The sequence below is a fragment of the Onychostoma macrolepis genome, chromosome 07 (genome assembly GCF_012432095.1).
Source record: "Onychostoma macrolepis isolate SWU-2019 chromosome 07, ASM1243209v1, whole genome shotgun sequence".
NCBI classification, from domain to species: domain Eukaryota; kingdom Metazoa; phylum Chordata; class Actinopteri; order Cypriniformes; family Cyprinidae; genus Onychostoma; species Onychostoma macrolepis.
In genome coordinates this window covers 12,919,074-12,932,719 of record NC_081161.1, presented here as the reverse complement: position 1 = coordinate 12,932,719, position 13,646 = coordinate 12,919,074, and the positions used below count along the sequence as shown (strand labels likewise).

At 45.1% G+C, this 13,646-nt stretch overlaps 1 protein-coding gene across 3 annotated transcripts in view; it reads left to right on the top strand.

Annotated features, from left to right (window-relative positions):
• Positions 1-13,646, top strand: part of LOC131543604 (collagen alpha-1(XXV) chain) — a 471,411-nt gene that overhangs the window by 387,034 nt on the left and 70,731 nt on the right. For 2 of the 3 annotated variants that reach the window (XM_058781121.1, XM_058781120.1), the window contains exons 11-12: positions 7,062-7,088; positions 12,573-12,617. In XM_058781121.1, coding sequence (XP_058637104.1) covers positions 7,062-7,088; positions 12,573-12,617 — 72 coding nt within the window. Of the gene's footprint in view, positions 1-7,061; positions 7,089-7,383; positions 7,390-12,572; positions 12,618-13,646 lie in introns of all 3 variants that reach the window. The other variant, XM_058781122.1, reaches the window with a different exon arrangement.

Here is a 13,646-nt window from a genome sequence, read left to right as displayed (position 1 = left end):
CATAAAATGATCATTTTTAATATTTTGTTGAGAATCCTTTGCAGGCAGTGACTGCCTTAAGTCTGGAACTCATGGACATCGCCAGAGACTGGGTTTCCTCCTTTGTGATGCTTTGCCACTCCTTTACTGCAGCTGACTTCAGTTGTTGTTTGTCTGTGGGCCTTTCTGTCTTTAGTTTTGTCTTCGGCAAGTGAAATGCATGCTCAATTGGGTTGAGATCAGGAGATTGACTTGACCATTACAGAATATGTTACTTTTTTGCCTCCTGGGTTGCTTTTGCTGTATGTTTTGGGTCATCGTCCATTTGTACTATGAAGTACAAATCAACTTTGCTCCATTTGACTGAATCTGGGCAGAGAGAATATTCCTATACACTTCAGAATTCTTCCAGCTGCTTCTCATCATCAATAAAGACCAGTAACCCAGTGCCACTGGAAGCCATGCATGCTCATGGCATCACACAGTGCTCCACCATGTTTCACAGATAATGTTGTATGCTTTGGATCATGACCTGTCTGCATACCTTTTTCTTCCAGTCATTCTGGTACAGGTTGATCTTAAATTCAGCTATCCAAAGAATGCATTTCCAGAAGTGTTCTGGCTTTTTTAGATGTTTTTTGGCAAAGGCTAATCTGGCCTTGTTTGCACCTTGTGGTGAACCCTCTGTATATGCTCTCGTGAAGTCTTCTCTTGATTGTAGACTTTGACAGAGACATGCCTACCTCCTGGAGAGTGTTCTTTACTTGGCTGGTTGTTGTGAAAGGGTTTTTCTTTACCATGGATAGGATTCTCCGATCATCCACCACTGTTGTTCTCCGTGGACGTCCAGGCCTTTTTATGTTGCTGAGGTCACCTGTAACGAACGGGGTTGGTAGACATTTATCCAACCAGCAGAAGGAGCCCTCTCCCGAATACTGACAGTCTGTTTCTTCATTGGTTACTTCCTGTTTGGTACCATATTTAAACCACGCGGTCCTATATACTCACTACGATGTATTGCCAGTTCTTACTGCCTTACCAAGCGTTTGTAACGTCTGTCTAGGATCAGTGATGGCTGATTACACTTTGTTTAAAAAAAAACAACCCTTTTCAGCCTTTTGACATTTGCATATAAATTACTGACCTGGCCTCAGCGTTTACATTTATATGGGTACTAAATTGCAGATGGTCAGATATCACTATCAAAAGGATGCTAAACAGATCGTCTGTATCAAGCTTCAAACACATTCCACAGAAGGGGGGGTGACCCCATTTGTCTGTCTTCACAATTTCCAATACACGTCACACACCTAAAGACATTTTCTCTATTTAGGCCATAATCAAGCAGTTATAAATGTATCTGCTATATGCATGTGTTGTATGTATATTCCCCTGTTATACTAACTTGGTTAAAACCCTTTTCTTGTATTAGTTAGACGTTAAATGCCTATATTCCAGTGTATGAGTGTATCTCTTCTGTAATATCATTTGGAGATTACCTTCTTGGTATCAAAATGATCTTCTCTTTATTTCTCACACAATAATGTACACTATGTGATCGTGAAATGCATCGCACAATTCTTACTATGTTTTGAATTAAAAGCTGCTCTAGCGGTCTAGATCAGCAATAAAATGCGAATGGGCCATAAACGGAGACAAAGGGTATCTCTCCCGCTCAAAATACGTGCCTCTGATTGGCCACTCCACCCACCAAATAGGTGCAGCCATGAACCATTAAAAGTTCTGAACCCAGACTAATCATCGCTCAAAACCCTTCTTCTTGAGACAAACACACTCCAAAACTCGCTTCTTGAGTTTAACCTTCCGGCAGTGTTTACCTTCAACTTTGTGGATTTGCTGTGGACTTCTTCAACTCCCTCCTAAAGAAATCATCAAGAACCTCGTCTACCGCATCACGACTCTTATTCAGCAACAAACCAATGCAAGTAACCATTTACAACTGATTAGATGCGTGTTTAAGTTTGAACCCCTTTTAAGGTGAATTGCGTCTCTGATGATTCTCATTTTGGGTTGTGGTTAATTGATGTGAAATACTGCCATTCTTTGCTCTTCTCTCTCTTTTCCTTACTTTCCTTCATTCTATCTATGTATGTTTTGCTTAGTTTGTTTGTATGTTAGTTATAGTTTCGTTTATTAAATCCCTTATATTCACAATTGATTGTCTCTGTGTTCCGTTCACATTTCAAAGTCACTGAATGATTGCTCCTTGCTACATGCTAAACTACTGCTAGCTCTGTATAAGCAGGAAGGCTATTGTTCCTTGGCCAGGAAAGTAATCTTCCTAGAATTGATAAATAATTATATTGTCTGCTCGGTGGACGGACAGATCAAGTAATTGTAATATCAATTCTGCCAGTTATAATTAATTATAAATAATTCCCTTTTTTTAAGCTAATTCGCTACACGTTTCACATCCAGTTTTGCTCAATTGTTATTACCATTGTGCCTGCCTTATTTGACCACTGCCTTTTGGATTACTGTTTCTGCCTTGTTTGCCTTGTTAAACTGACTTCACGTTTGCTTGTAACCAGCCTGTCTCACCTACTACGATACAGCCTTGCGATTTGGATTTGTTTGCTGAGTGTTATTAAACTTCTTGCATTTGGATCTTACACTGGCTCCATGTTGTCACCTACGGCATCCTCACAGAATACTTCACCAAACATTGATCCAGTGGAATTCTCTCAGCTTCAACCGGCGTTCGCCTACCAGAGTGAGCTGCTCAACGGATGTCAGGAACAGCTGGTGCATCTGAGAAATGCCAACAATAGTCTCACGCAATACATCCGTTCTCTCCCCGCTCTTCAAAGCTCTCCGGTAAGACTCGCTTTACCTGACAAGTTTGATGGCTCACCAGAACTATGTTGAGGGTTTATTCGTCAATGCAAGATTTTCTTCGCTAGTCAACCCGAAACTTATAACCAAAAATCCAAGAAATGCGCTGTGGTAATGTTGTTAACTGGACGAGCTTTAGATTGGGCATCCGTGGACTGGGAGAGTGACACTCGCATACGGTCTTCGTTTGAATATTTTATCTCCCAGCTTCACGTTCCTGTAGATCAATATCATCCAGCCTTCAACAGGCCCAGACATGCCTCGACTCACAGGAGCCCATGCAAATCGCCTTAACTCACCTTTCCTCCACGGAAATAGGTCGGTGTCAGCGGGAGAACCTGTGCTACTACTGTGGAGAGGAGCATAATGTTACCTGTCCACTTAAAGCCAAGAAACCACCCATGAACCCGCACAGTTTGAGTACCATTGAAATCTCTGTCCCTTCCAGATGTAGTTTTTTGCTGAGTTGTGAGCTTGGTTGTGAGCTAGTGGATTCTGGATCTACCGAAAATTCCATCAACCAAGACTTAACCAACAAACTTAAAATCCCCACGTCACCCTGTGTTCCTGCCATCAACATAACAGCCATTGACAACGATCCCATTGGCTCTGGAATTACTGCCTCAACTCAACTCGTTACTCTTCATATTGGACTCTTCCATAAAGAAACCATAACCTTCTATGTAGTCGCGTCATGTAAATATGAGGTCATTCTGGGTCACCCTTGACTAGCCATCCACGATCCTGTTATTTCCTGAAACCAGGGCAAACTCACCCAATGGTCGGCATATTGTCATAACCACTGCTTAACTAACACCCTGTCACTACCCTGTCTAGCCACCAGCATAGAGAGCCCTGAGGTCAAGACACAAGCCACACTACCAGCTGTCTATACCACATTCTCTGATGTATTCAGCAAATCAAAAGCCACACAACTACCCCCTCAACGACCTTGGGACTGTGCCATTTATCTCCTATCCAATATGTCCCCGCCTAAAAGCAAGTTTTATCCACTGTCACGCCCAGAGATTCTGGCCATGGAGACATAGAGGAAGCTCTTGCCTCAGGCTACATCTGACCTGCTACGTCACCCACCACTGCTGAATTCTTCTTTGTTGAAAAGAAGGACAGCGGGCTTCATCCTTGCATAGACTATTGGGGATTGAATAATGTAACGGTCAAGTATCGATATCCATTGCCTTTAGTCCCCTCAGCCTTGGAACAGTTGCGTGAAGCTAGAGTTTACAACAAACTTGACCTTAGAAGTGCCTATAACTTGATCCGTATCTGGGAAGGAGATGAGTGGAAAACTGCTTTCCTGACCACTACGGGGGCACTACGAATATCTGGCAACCCTAGTAAATTTCATCCCTGTGCGTTTTTCAAACGTAAACTGACTGCTGCAGATAGGAATTGTGACGTGGGCAACAAAGAACTTCTCTCGATGAAGGCTGTACTAGAGGAGTGGCGTCACTGACTGGAAGGAGCAGTTCACCCCTTTCAAATTATCACAGACCATAAGAACCTTGAGTATATCAAGGGTGCCAGGCGGATGAATCCTAGGCAGGCTCGCTGGTCATTATTTTTCACTCACTTCAATTTTACGGTGACTTACCGTCCTGGCAATCAATGCAATCTCATGCAGATATGATCCTAAGCAACTTGACCAGCCCGTCATATCTATTTTACCGCCATCTGTACTCATCGCTTAGATCAGTTGGGATATCATGGAAGAGATCCAGCGAGGCCAACAGGATGACCCACAACCACCAGAATGTCCACTCAATCGACAATACATTCCTCAAGCCCTCCGCCATCGGACTTAACAGGGGGTCCACACCTCGCTAAGCTCTGGACACCCTGGGATTCACCGAACAATGACTTTAACTGACATTAACTACGTCAAAGCCTGCTCTGTTTGCGCTCAGTCTAAAACTCCTTGTGAACTACCTGCTGGTCTGCTCCAACCCTTACCAATCATCGGTAAGCACCGTCATCATGGAAAGAATCAGCGCAAAGGATCATGGGGGCACGAAGTGTCCATCAGTTGTACCCTTCGAAATCCTTCATTCCGAAGGGCCCTTTGAAGTGGCCAGTTTTGAGTACTTCGGTTTGGAACGACCCTTCAATATGGCGGCCATGATTGTTTTCACTCCAAAGTGCCATTTGGAGGGCGATTTATCCCATTTAGAACGCACCGAGTGTCTGACCAGGGCCCTCAGTTCACCTCAAGGGTATGGCAGGCATTTTGCAAGCAGTTGGACATCAATATCAGCCTCACCTCGGGATATCATCCTGAATCTAATGGACAGGTGGAGAGACTCAATCAAGAAATTGGATGTTACCTCAGGATCTATTGTAGTAGAGAACAGGACAAGTGGAGCAACTTTCTCCCATGGGCCAAATATGCTCAAAACTGGCCTAACCCCTTCTCAGTGTGTTCTAGTCTACTAGCCCCCATGTTTCCCTGGTGGTGGATGACTGGATCAAGCGCAGCGAATGGGTGTGGGACAGCACTCATGTGAGACTTCAGAGAGCCATAAGGGCCCAACGAATCCAAACGGACCATAGGAGGTGTCCCCACCCCGACTATCAACAGGCCAGAGAGTCTGGCTATCCACCTGAGATCTCAGACTACGACTGCCAAGCAGGAAGCTCACCCCAAGGTATGTGGCTCCTTTCAAGATTTTGAAACAAATCAACCCTGTGACATACCTCCTAGAGCTGAGTGTTATTAAACTTCTTGCATTTGGATCTTACACTGACTCCATGTCGTCGCCTACGGCATCCTCACATCACCAGTGCATTCTTTTTTTTTCTCTCTCTCAATGTACCAAACTGTTGATTTGACCACTCCTAATGTTCTTGCTATCTCTCTAATTGATTTGTTTTGTTTTTGAAGCCTAACAATTGTCTGTTTCACTTGTATGGAGAGCTGCTTTGACTGCATGATGTGGGTTCACAGCAACATCTTCCAAATGCAAATGACACACTTAGAATCAACTCCAGACCCTACACATGCTTACTTGATGTAGAAATAACAAACGAATAGCCCACGCCTTTCCATGAAACAGCTTTTAAGTCAATTGTCCAATTTTCAGTTTAGGGCTAATCGAAAATATACCATGTTCGTTTGATAGAATGAAAAATGACAGTTTTGTTTGTTGTGTTTGGACAAATGGTACATACATTTTTGTGATTTGTATAAAAAGCCTTTTTCAGATATTTTAAAGTTTTGTGCACATTGTTTTGAGAAAATTATTTTCATGATTTGTAATTTGTATGAAATTTCCTGACCACTGAGCTCACTGTGTTAACTGTTTTGAGAACATTGACCTGAATTTGGAGAAACACGTCAAATCGACTAAGAAAAACTAATATAAAATGTAAATCACTTATCATCATATGTTATTTGATCTTTATACCACGGGGCTGTCAACCTGATTGGTCGATGAACGTTCTAAGCTGTGCAATTATTTTCCAGCAAACACACAGCTACAAAGTAGTGCCAGGTCTGACATTTTTAGTAGCGGTGATAACGTCGTTGTTTTTAGAGCAGTTAAACTTAGTTTAACTATTAGTAGAGACACTGTAGTTAGTAAAGAGATGTTGAGAGACACACAGACTCGGGTACAATAATTCACACAGACTTAATCTCAATCTCTCTCTCTCTCTCTCTCTCTCTCTCTAATAATTGCATTATTGCATTAGTGTGCATATCATTCACAGGCCTCCAGTTTTTGGATGAGATGCATAAGAAAGTAGTTCTACACACAAGAGTGTTTTATGGACAAAAACTGGATGAATATCTTGAAATAAAACATCTGAACAATGACTAAGTGTGGTAACTGTGGTATGAATGGAATAATTGACTCTATTCTGCATGTGGTCACATCACCACCTTTCAATAGTTCAACTGCCCATCATCATTTATTCCTTATACAAAAAGTGAGACATTCATCTCTAGATTATCTGTTGTGTTTCAGTGTATGAATTAGGCCTGCGTATGTCTGGGAGCGAGTAAGGTTTATTTTAAATGGATGCATTCCCTGTTCATTACATCGGAGGTCATGTAAAATGGGCATCTGTAACTTGAGTCTCATATCTTAATTGAAAATGAATTCATCTCCAGAAGTAATCTGACCAAGCTGTGCGCTTTAGTATGCCTTGATGCTTGAGTTTATAACCTTTTTATATTTACCACTGCTTAATTTTCTTTCCAACAGGGTGACAGAGGTGAACGGGGTGAAAAGGTAAAATGTTTTCCCTCTCAATGTTATCTGAAAATTGGGGGGGGGGGGGGGTTAAGTGTGAACCGTTTTAGTAGAGTCCTGGGTCATGCTCACTCATAAGGTTTATATATTTGTTTGTTTGCTTATATATTTTTTTGTGAAATGGTCTTTTGTGCTATCATCTATGCAAAGTTGGTTGACAACATAACTGCAATAGAGTAACATCATAGTTAACAATTACTTGTTTACGTAGGATATATAAATAGGTATATATATATATATATATATATATGTAACAAAGTTCGAGGCAAGGAAGGAAGAAGTCGGAGTCGGCGTGACTGAGGCTCGGGTAATTTATTCACTGCTGCACAAAATAAACACTCGTGCTCTCCGGCACTTTCAAATAAACATAAGTTCACAGCACTTTGGTGATTCTCTGGTCCACAGCAACCGTTCCCTTCTCCCGAGTCCTCAGCCTGTCTCTTTCAGCCACTTTCTGTCCCTCTGTGGCTTATGATCTCTCCACGCCAATGACTGAAACGAGAAGCAGGTGAATGCCATCTTGCACTTGACCCACTTACTCACCGCTCGTCTCCCACTTCTCTCTCCCGCTGCAGACTCCGCTAACCACGCCCCCCTTACCACATACCCCCACCGCCCAACTCAGGCCTGGAAGCCACTGCAGGGGCGCGTGGTCCGAACAGAGAGTGAACTCCCGTCCCAGGAGATAATAGCGGAGGGTGAGAACAGCCCACCGGATCACTAAACACTCCTATTCAATGGTGCTGTACATCGTCTCTCTCTTAGAGAGCTTGCGACTGATGTACAGCACCGGCCGTTCTTCACCCTCTATCTCCTGGGCCAGGACGGCCCCAAGCCCCCTGTCTGTCTGCAGCAAGAAGGGGAGAGAAAAGTCAGGAGAGTACAAAAGCGGTCCGCCACACAGAGCAGCCTTTACCTGGGTGAAAGCCTGCTGACACAGCTCCGTCCAGCTTCCTTTTTAGTGAGGTCAGTCAGCGGGCTGGTGAGGTCCGAATAATTAGGTACAAACCTTCTATAATATCACGCCAGCCCCAGGAACTGCCTCACCTCCTTTTTGGTCTTGGGTCTCGGCGCCCCAAATAACTTGAACGGAAGTGTAGCGAATTGGTGCAATCCAAACGGCGTTGTGAAGGCTGTTTTTTCTTTGGATAAAGGTGATAAGGGGATCTGCCAATATCCCTTAGTTAAATCCAGTGTCGAATAAAATCGAGCTGTACCCAGCCGATCAAGCAGTTCCGTCGACCCGCGGCATTGGATATGCGGCGAATTTCGACACAGCATTCACCTTGCGATAATCCACACAGAATCGTACAGACCCGTCCGTTTTAGGTACTAAAACTATCGGGCTCACCCAATCGCTGTGGGACTCTACTATCACTCCCATCTCTAGCATTGCCTCTAATTCTGCCTGAAGTACCTTTTTTTTGTGTTCAGGTAAACGATATGGCCGGCTGCGAATCACCACCCCCTGCTCGGTCTCTATGTGGTGCTGTATGAGGTTGGTTCGCCCCGGTAGGGCCGAGAACACATCTGCAAACGTGGCCTGTAGCTTGGCTACATCAGCGAGCTGCGAGGGCGAGAGGTGGTCTCCGCCAGGGAGCAGAGCTAGAGATTGTGGTTTGGTATTCACCTCCGGCCCGAGATCCTCCTCTCCACTCACTGCCGTCGCTAGAATCACTGACTCCGCCTCACTCCACTTTTTGAGGAGGTTGAGGTGATAAATCTGATGTGCCCCGTTCCTGTCGGTACGAATTACCTCATAATTCAGATCCCCAATTCGCCGTGTGATCTCAAAGGGTCCTTGTCACTTGGCGAGTAGTTTGGAGCTAGACGTAGGAAGCAATACAAGTACTTTTTCTCCCGGTGCAAATTTACGTAGCCTGGTCCCCTGGTTGTACAGCCGGCTCTGCCGGTCCTGGGCCTGTAATAAATTTATAATTTATATAAATTGTAATAAGTGTGGAGTTTTGTTCTCAGGTCCAGCACATATTGAATTTCATTTCGGCTATCTGAAGGCCCGTCCTCCCAAGTTTCTCTCAGGATGTCCAGCACCCCGCGGGGCTGACGCCCATAAAGAAGCTCAATGGGGGAAAACCCCGTGATGGCTTGCAGGACCTCCGGCACAGCGAACAAGAGGGTTCCAGCCACCTGTCCCAATTTTTGGCGTCTTCGTGGATGAACTTCCGAATCATGGTTTTTAATGTGCGATTAAATCGTTCCACCAGTCGGTCTGTTTGTGGGTGGTAGACGCTAGTGCGAATCGACTTAATGCCCAACAATTCGTACAGTTCGCGTAGCGTACGTGACATAAACGCGGTGCCTTGATCAGTGAGAATCTCTTTCGGGATTCCCACTCGGGAGATTAACGAAAACAGTGCATTCGCTACACTTTTCACTGAAATGTTGCGAAGCGCCACCGCTTCAGGGTATCGGGTTGCATAGTCCACCAGTACTAATGCAAAGCGATGCCCGCGTGCCGATCGTTCTAATGGCCCGATGAGGTCCATAGCAATTCTTTCGAAGGGGACCTGCATTAGAGGAAGAGGGCGCAATGGCGCTTTTGGGGAGGCCGGTGGATTTACCAACTGACATTCATGGCAAGCCGCGCACCACCTGCGCACATTCTTGTAAATGCCCGGCCAAAAAAATCGGGTCATGAGATAATTTAATGTCGCTGCCTGCCCTAAATGTCCCGCCATCGGATTACAGTGAGCCGCCTGGAATAGCATTTCCCGGTGGCTTTTAGGCACTAACAACTGGGTTGTAACCTGCTTTGACTGAGTGTCTTGTGTCAATCGGTACAACCGATCCTTTAAAATAGTAAAATAGGGATAGGAGAGTGGACGGGCAGGTTGGAGATGCTGACCGTCGATGGTCTGGACCTGTTCCAGGGGAAAATCATTGATTTCAGGGAGGATTAGCCTCTCATTCGCGCTCAGTATCCCGTGGTCCTGGTTCAGCCACTCCATTCTCCAGCTTTCTCTCTCCACAACAGACATCCGCACACAAACACCCCAATAATTGACTAAAAGCTGGCCAATTTGTCCCCAAAATCAGCGCATGTCGGAGGTGCGGGTTAACTGCCACCTCCACACTATGCTTTTGTCCCCGAAATTGAATAAGCGCGAACATTAGAGGGTACTTCACCACATCTCCGTGCACGCACCGAACCGGAACCATGCGGCTTTTATCCAATGCCTCGAGCGGAATCAGGCCTTGGTGGATCGAGGTCTGGTTACAACCGGAATCCACCAAAGCGAGATAAGTACCCCCCTTAATACTCACAGGTATTTTGTACAGGCCAGCTTGATCGGGGGCAGCCTGTGTGCCGTCCGGGACCCGGATTAGTGCCCCCACCTCCATCACTGGGCACTGGTCCATGAAATGCCCCGGGTCCCCGCATCGCCAACAGGCTGGCCCAGGCCTCCCCACTGCCCTAGTTGTGTTCAACGTTGTGTCGTGTGTACGACACTAGGGGTCCCTATACTAAACGCCACAACTGCGCAGGGGGCACAGATGTTGACAAGCCAGCGTGTCACGACCAATTGCACCTCTCCTCCTCGTAATCTTCCAACGCCCAAGACTTAAGACCTCACTCTCCAACATCCGGGAGAGCCGCCATAAAGGCAAAGGTCCCCTCAGCCGGAGCCTTCTCTCTATAGTAATACTCACCATAATATATCAGCTGAAAGTCTTGGCGGTGAACGTTGGGACAGTGACTATTTCCCCATGGGGGAAAGGCACTACGGAGATCACATCCTACCCAATGGGGAGGTAGCATGAGAAGATCCACCTATGGACTTACAGAGGAAGTACCACATAGGGAAGATTCTGAGGTGGGCTCAGCATAAGGGGAGAACTACCAAAACTCCGAGCCTGTTGACAGATTGAATGTCTGTCTAGGGGAACACTGAACCTCAGGGGTTACTCAGTGGTAAATACACACGTGGGGCCGCAAGAGGAGCCACTACATGTGGAGCACTAACCCAATACAAGAGTTCACTCGAGGGAACTTACCTCATAATGGGTTCTAATAGCAAGTTCCTCCGCCGAACTTGCTAAGAAAAAGTGCTTATGTGATGGAAGGGTAGTCCAGAGTTCATGAAAGGAACCTGAGCTGGACTGAATAAGCGCATAACTACCCTGAGGCGGAGTGGCGCTGGTATCAAGCTCTACACTCTGCCAGTCTCCTGAGTTCAGAACTCTAGGAAAAACTGCTTCCATTCGCAGATTATAAATCTAGAAAATGTATTAGGTTTAGCCCAACCTGCAGCTCTACAGATATCTGCTAGAGAGGCCCTGTTTGCCAGGGCTGCTGATGCAGCCATGCCCCTGGTAGAGTGAGCCCTCACTCCCAGTGGGCAAGGTAAGCCTCCGGCCTGACAGGCCGTCAGGATTGCACCACAATCCAGTGGGAGATCCTTTGTCTGGAGACAGCATTCCCCTTCTGCTGTCCTCCAAGCAGATAAAGAGCTATTCAGAAGTCTGAAATTCTGAGTGCGATCCAGGTATGCGCGTAGGGCTCGCACTGGGCACAACAGAGACAGGTCGGGGTCCCCTTTTTGGAAATGGATAGCTTGCAGTGTCACCACCTGATCCCTGAAGGGAGTGGTGGGAACCTTGGGCACATATCCAGGCCGAGGTCTCAGGACAACGTGAGAGTCTGCCAGCCCGAACTCCAGGCATGATTCGTTAACGAAGAGGGCTTGAAGATCCCCCACCCTCTTGACAGAAGTGAGCGCAGTCAGGAGGGGCGTCTTCATGGAGAGGGCACTGAACTCAACTGACTGAAGGGGCTCAACGGATCTCTCTGAAAGGCCTGTAAGACCACAGAAAGATCCCAAGAGGGAATGAGATGTGGCCTCGGAGGGTTCAACCTCTGGGCGCCTCTGAGGAACCTAATAACCAGATCTTAAGACAGGTCTTGCTCAGGGACAAGTGGAGGCTTCACCCCCAAATGGTTCAGCTGATTTGGAGTTGGTTTGGCTCTTTGGTTTGGCTCCGAAAAACAGAACGAGTGAGCAGGTGCTACGCTAGCCTATTTATATCCGGATATCCGGGTGTGGCCAGCTATGCAAATTCTGCACACCCAATTTCATTGGCCTTTTCTCAAAGATGTCAGAGGTGTTTGGGCTCCCAAGAGCGACCCCTAGTGTCGTACACTCGACACAACGTCAAAGTGAGCGACAGAAGGGGAACCTGAGCCCCCTTGGTTGAAATCGTGTTCTAGGGATGGACACGCCCAATACCCCTCTCCCCACGGCCAGCCGCTAGCTCCTGTTTTAAGAACAGTAAATTAACTACTGATTCATCTTTTAACCAAAGACAGTTATTTGTATCTGTAATTTTATATTTTACCATAAAACAACAGTGTACAATGAGGCAACACCGCTTGTGTTCAGTGTGTATTAAAATAACACAAATTGTGCTTTTTCTGTGCTTTTTCTGTGCTTTTTCTGACAGGGAGACATGGGAGACGAGGGGCCAAAAGGTGACCCTGGAGAGAAGGTCAGCCTAAACTTACATACAAATTTAAATGAGTATAACATGATTTACTATAACATTAAATGGTATGTCAGTGTGGACTATGATATTGTGAAATTGCTACTCATAGGACATAATTTCTGCACTGTGGACTGTGAAATTATATTTATATAATTATAATTATTAAAACTAAATTATTAAATTAAAAGCAATTTTTGTTATTATTCATATTAAGTAATTTGGTTAAATTGTATTATGCTGAATAGTGCAGTTTTATTTAATTTTTATTTTAAAAGTATGTAATTTTATAGTGGTAGCAATATGATGTATGGAAGGATTTTACAGACTATTTTCAAAAGCAATTGCAAATTGTATTTTCAATTGCGTTTTCCTCATGTGGGCGCATAAATTGTGACATAATCCAAATGCAATTGCAAATCTTGCATTACCGTTTGCATTTTCGCTTTCGCGAACGCACAGTAACTACCACATTTCAAATGAAAAAGCAAAGTCCATTTGCAATTGTATTTCCCATGTCTTAAGAGTTATGAGCCTTTCATATTTAAATAGCAATATTAATTACCACATTTGGGCTTTCACTTTCTCTGCGTTGCGCATGTAACCTGCCAAAACTCAAATGAAATCGCAATTCCTTTTGCATTTGAATTTCCAATGTCTACACGGAAAGCTGTCAATCAATGTGAGGGGGCGGGACTATACTAGGGGGCGTGTTTGTATTGGGAAGTGATGTCACTCACAGACGACCGTGCTGAACGCTTTGATCAATGGAGGTAATCGGTGAAGGCTCCGCTAAAGGCAGCTGTCAATCAGTTTGTGCCTGTGTGAACGAACAGACAACATTCTTGGCACAATACATAATTCTGTCTTTTTTACCCCAAATGCAGCGATTATCCCCTGCTAACAGCGGGAGCCACAACAGTACGCACAATAGGTCAATATTCACTATTAACGAAACGCTTTTCACCTGTCACAACATCTCTCACTGCTTCCCTCACTCCGATTGACGCAAATGAGTAAACAGACAGTGCAATT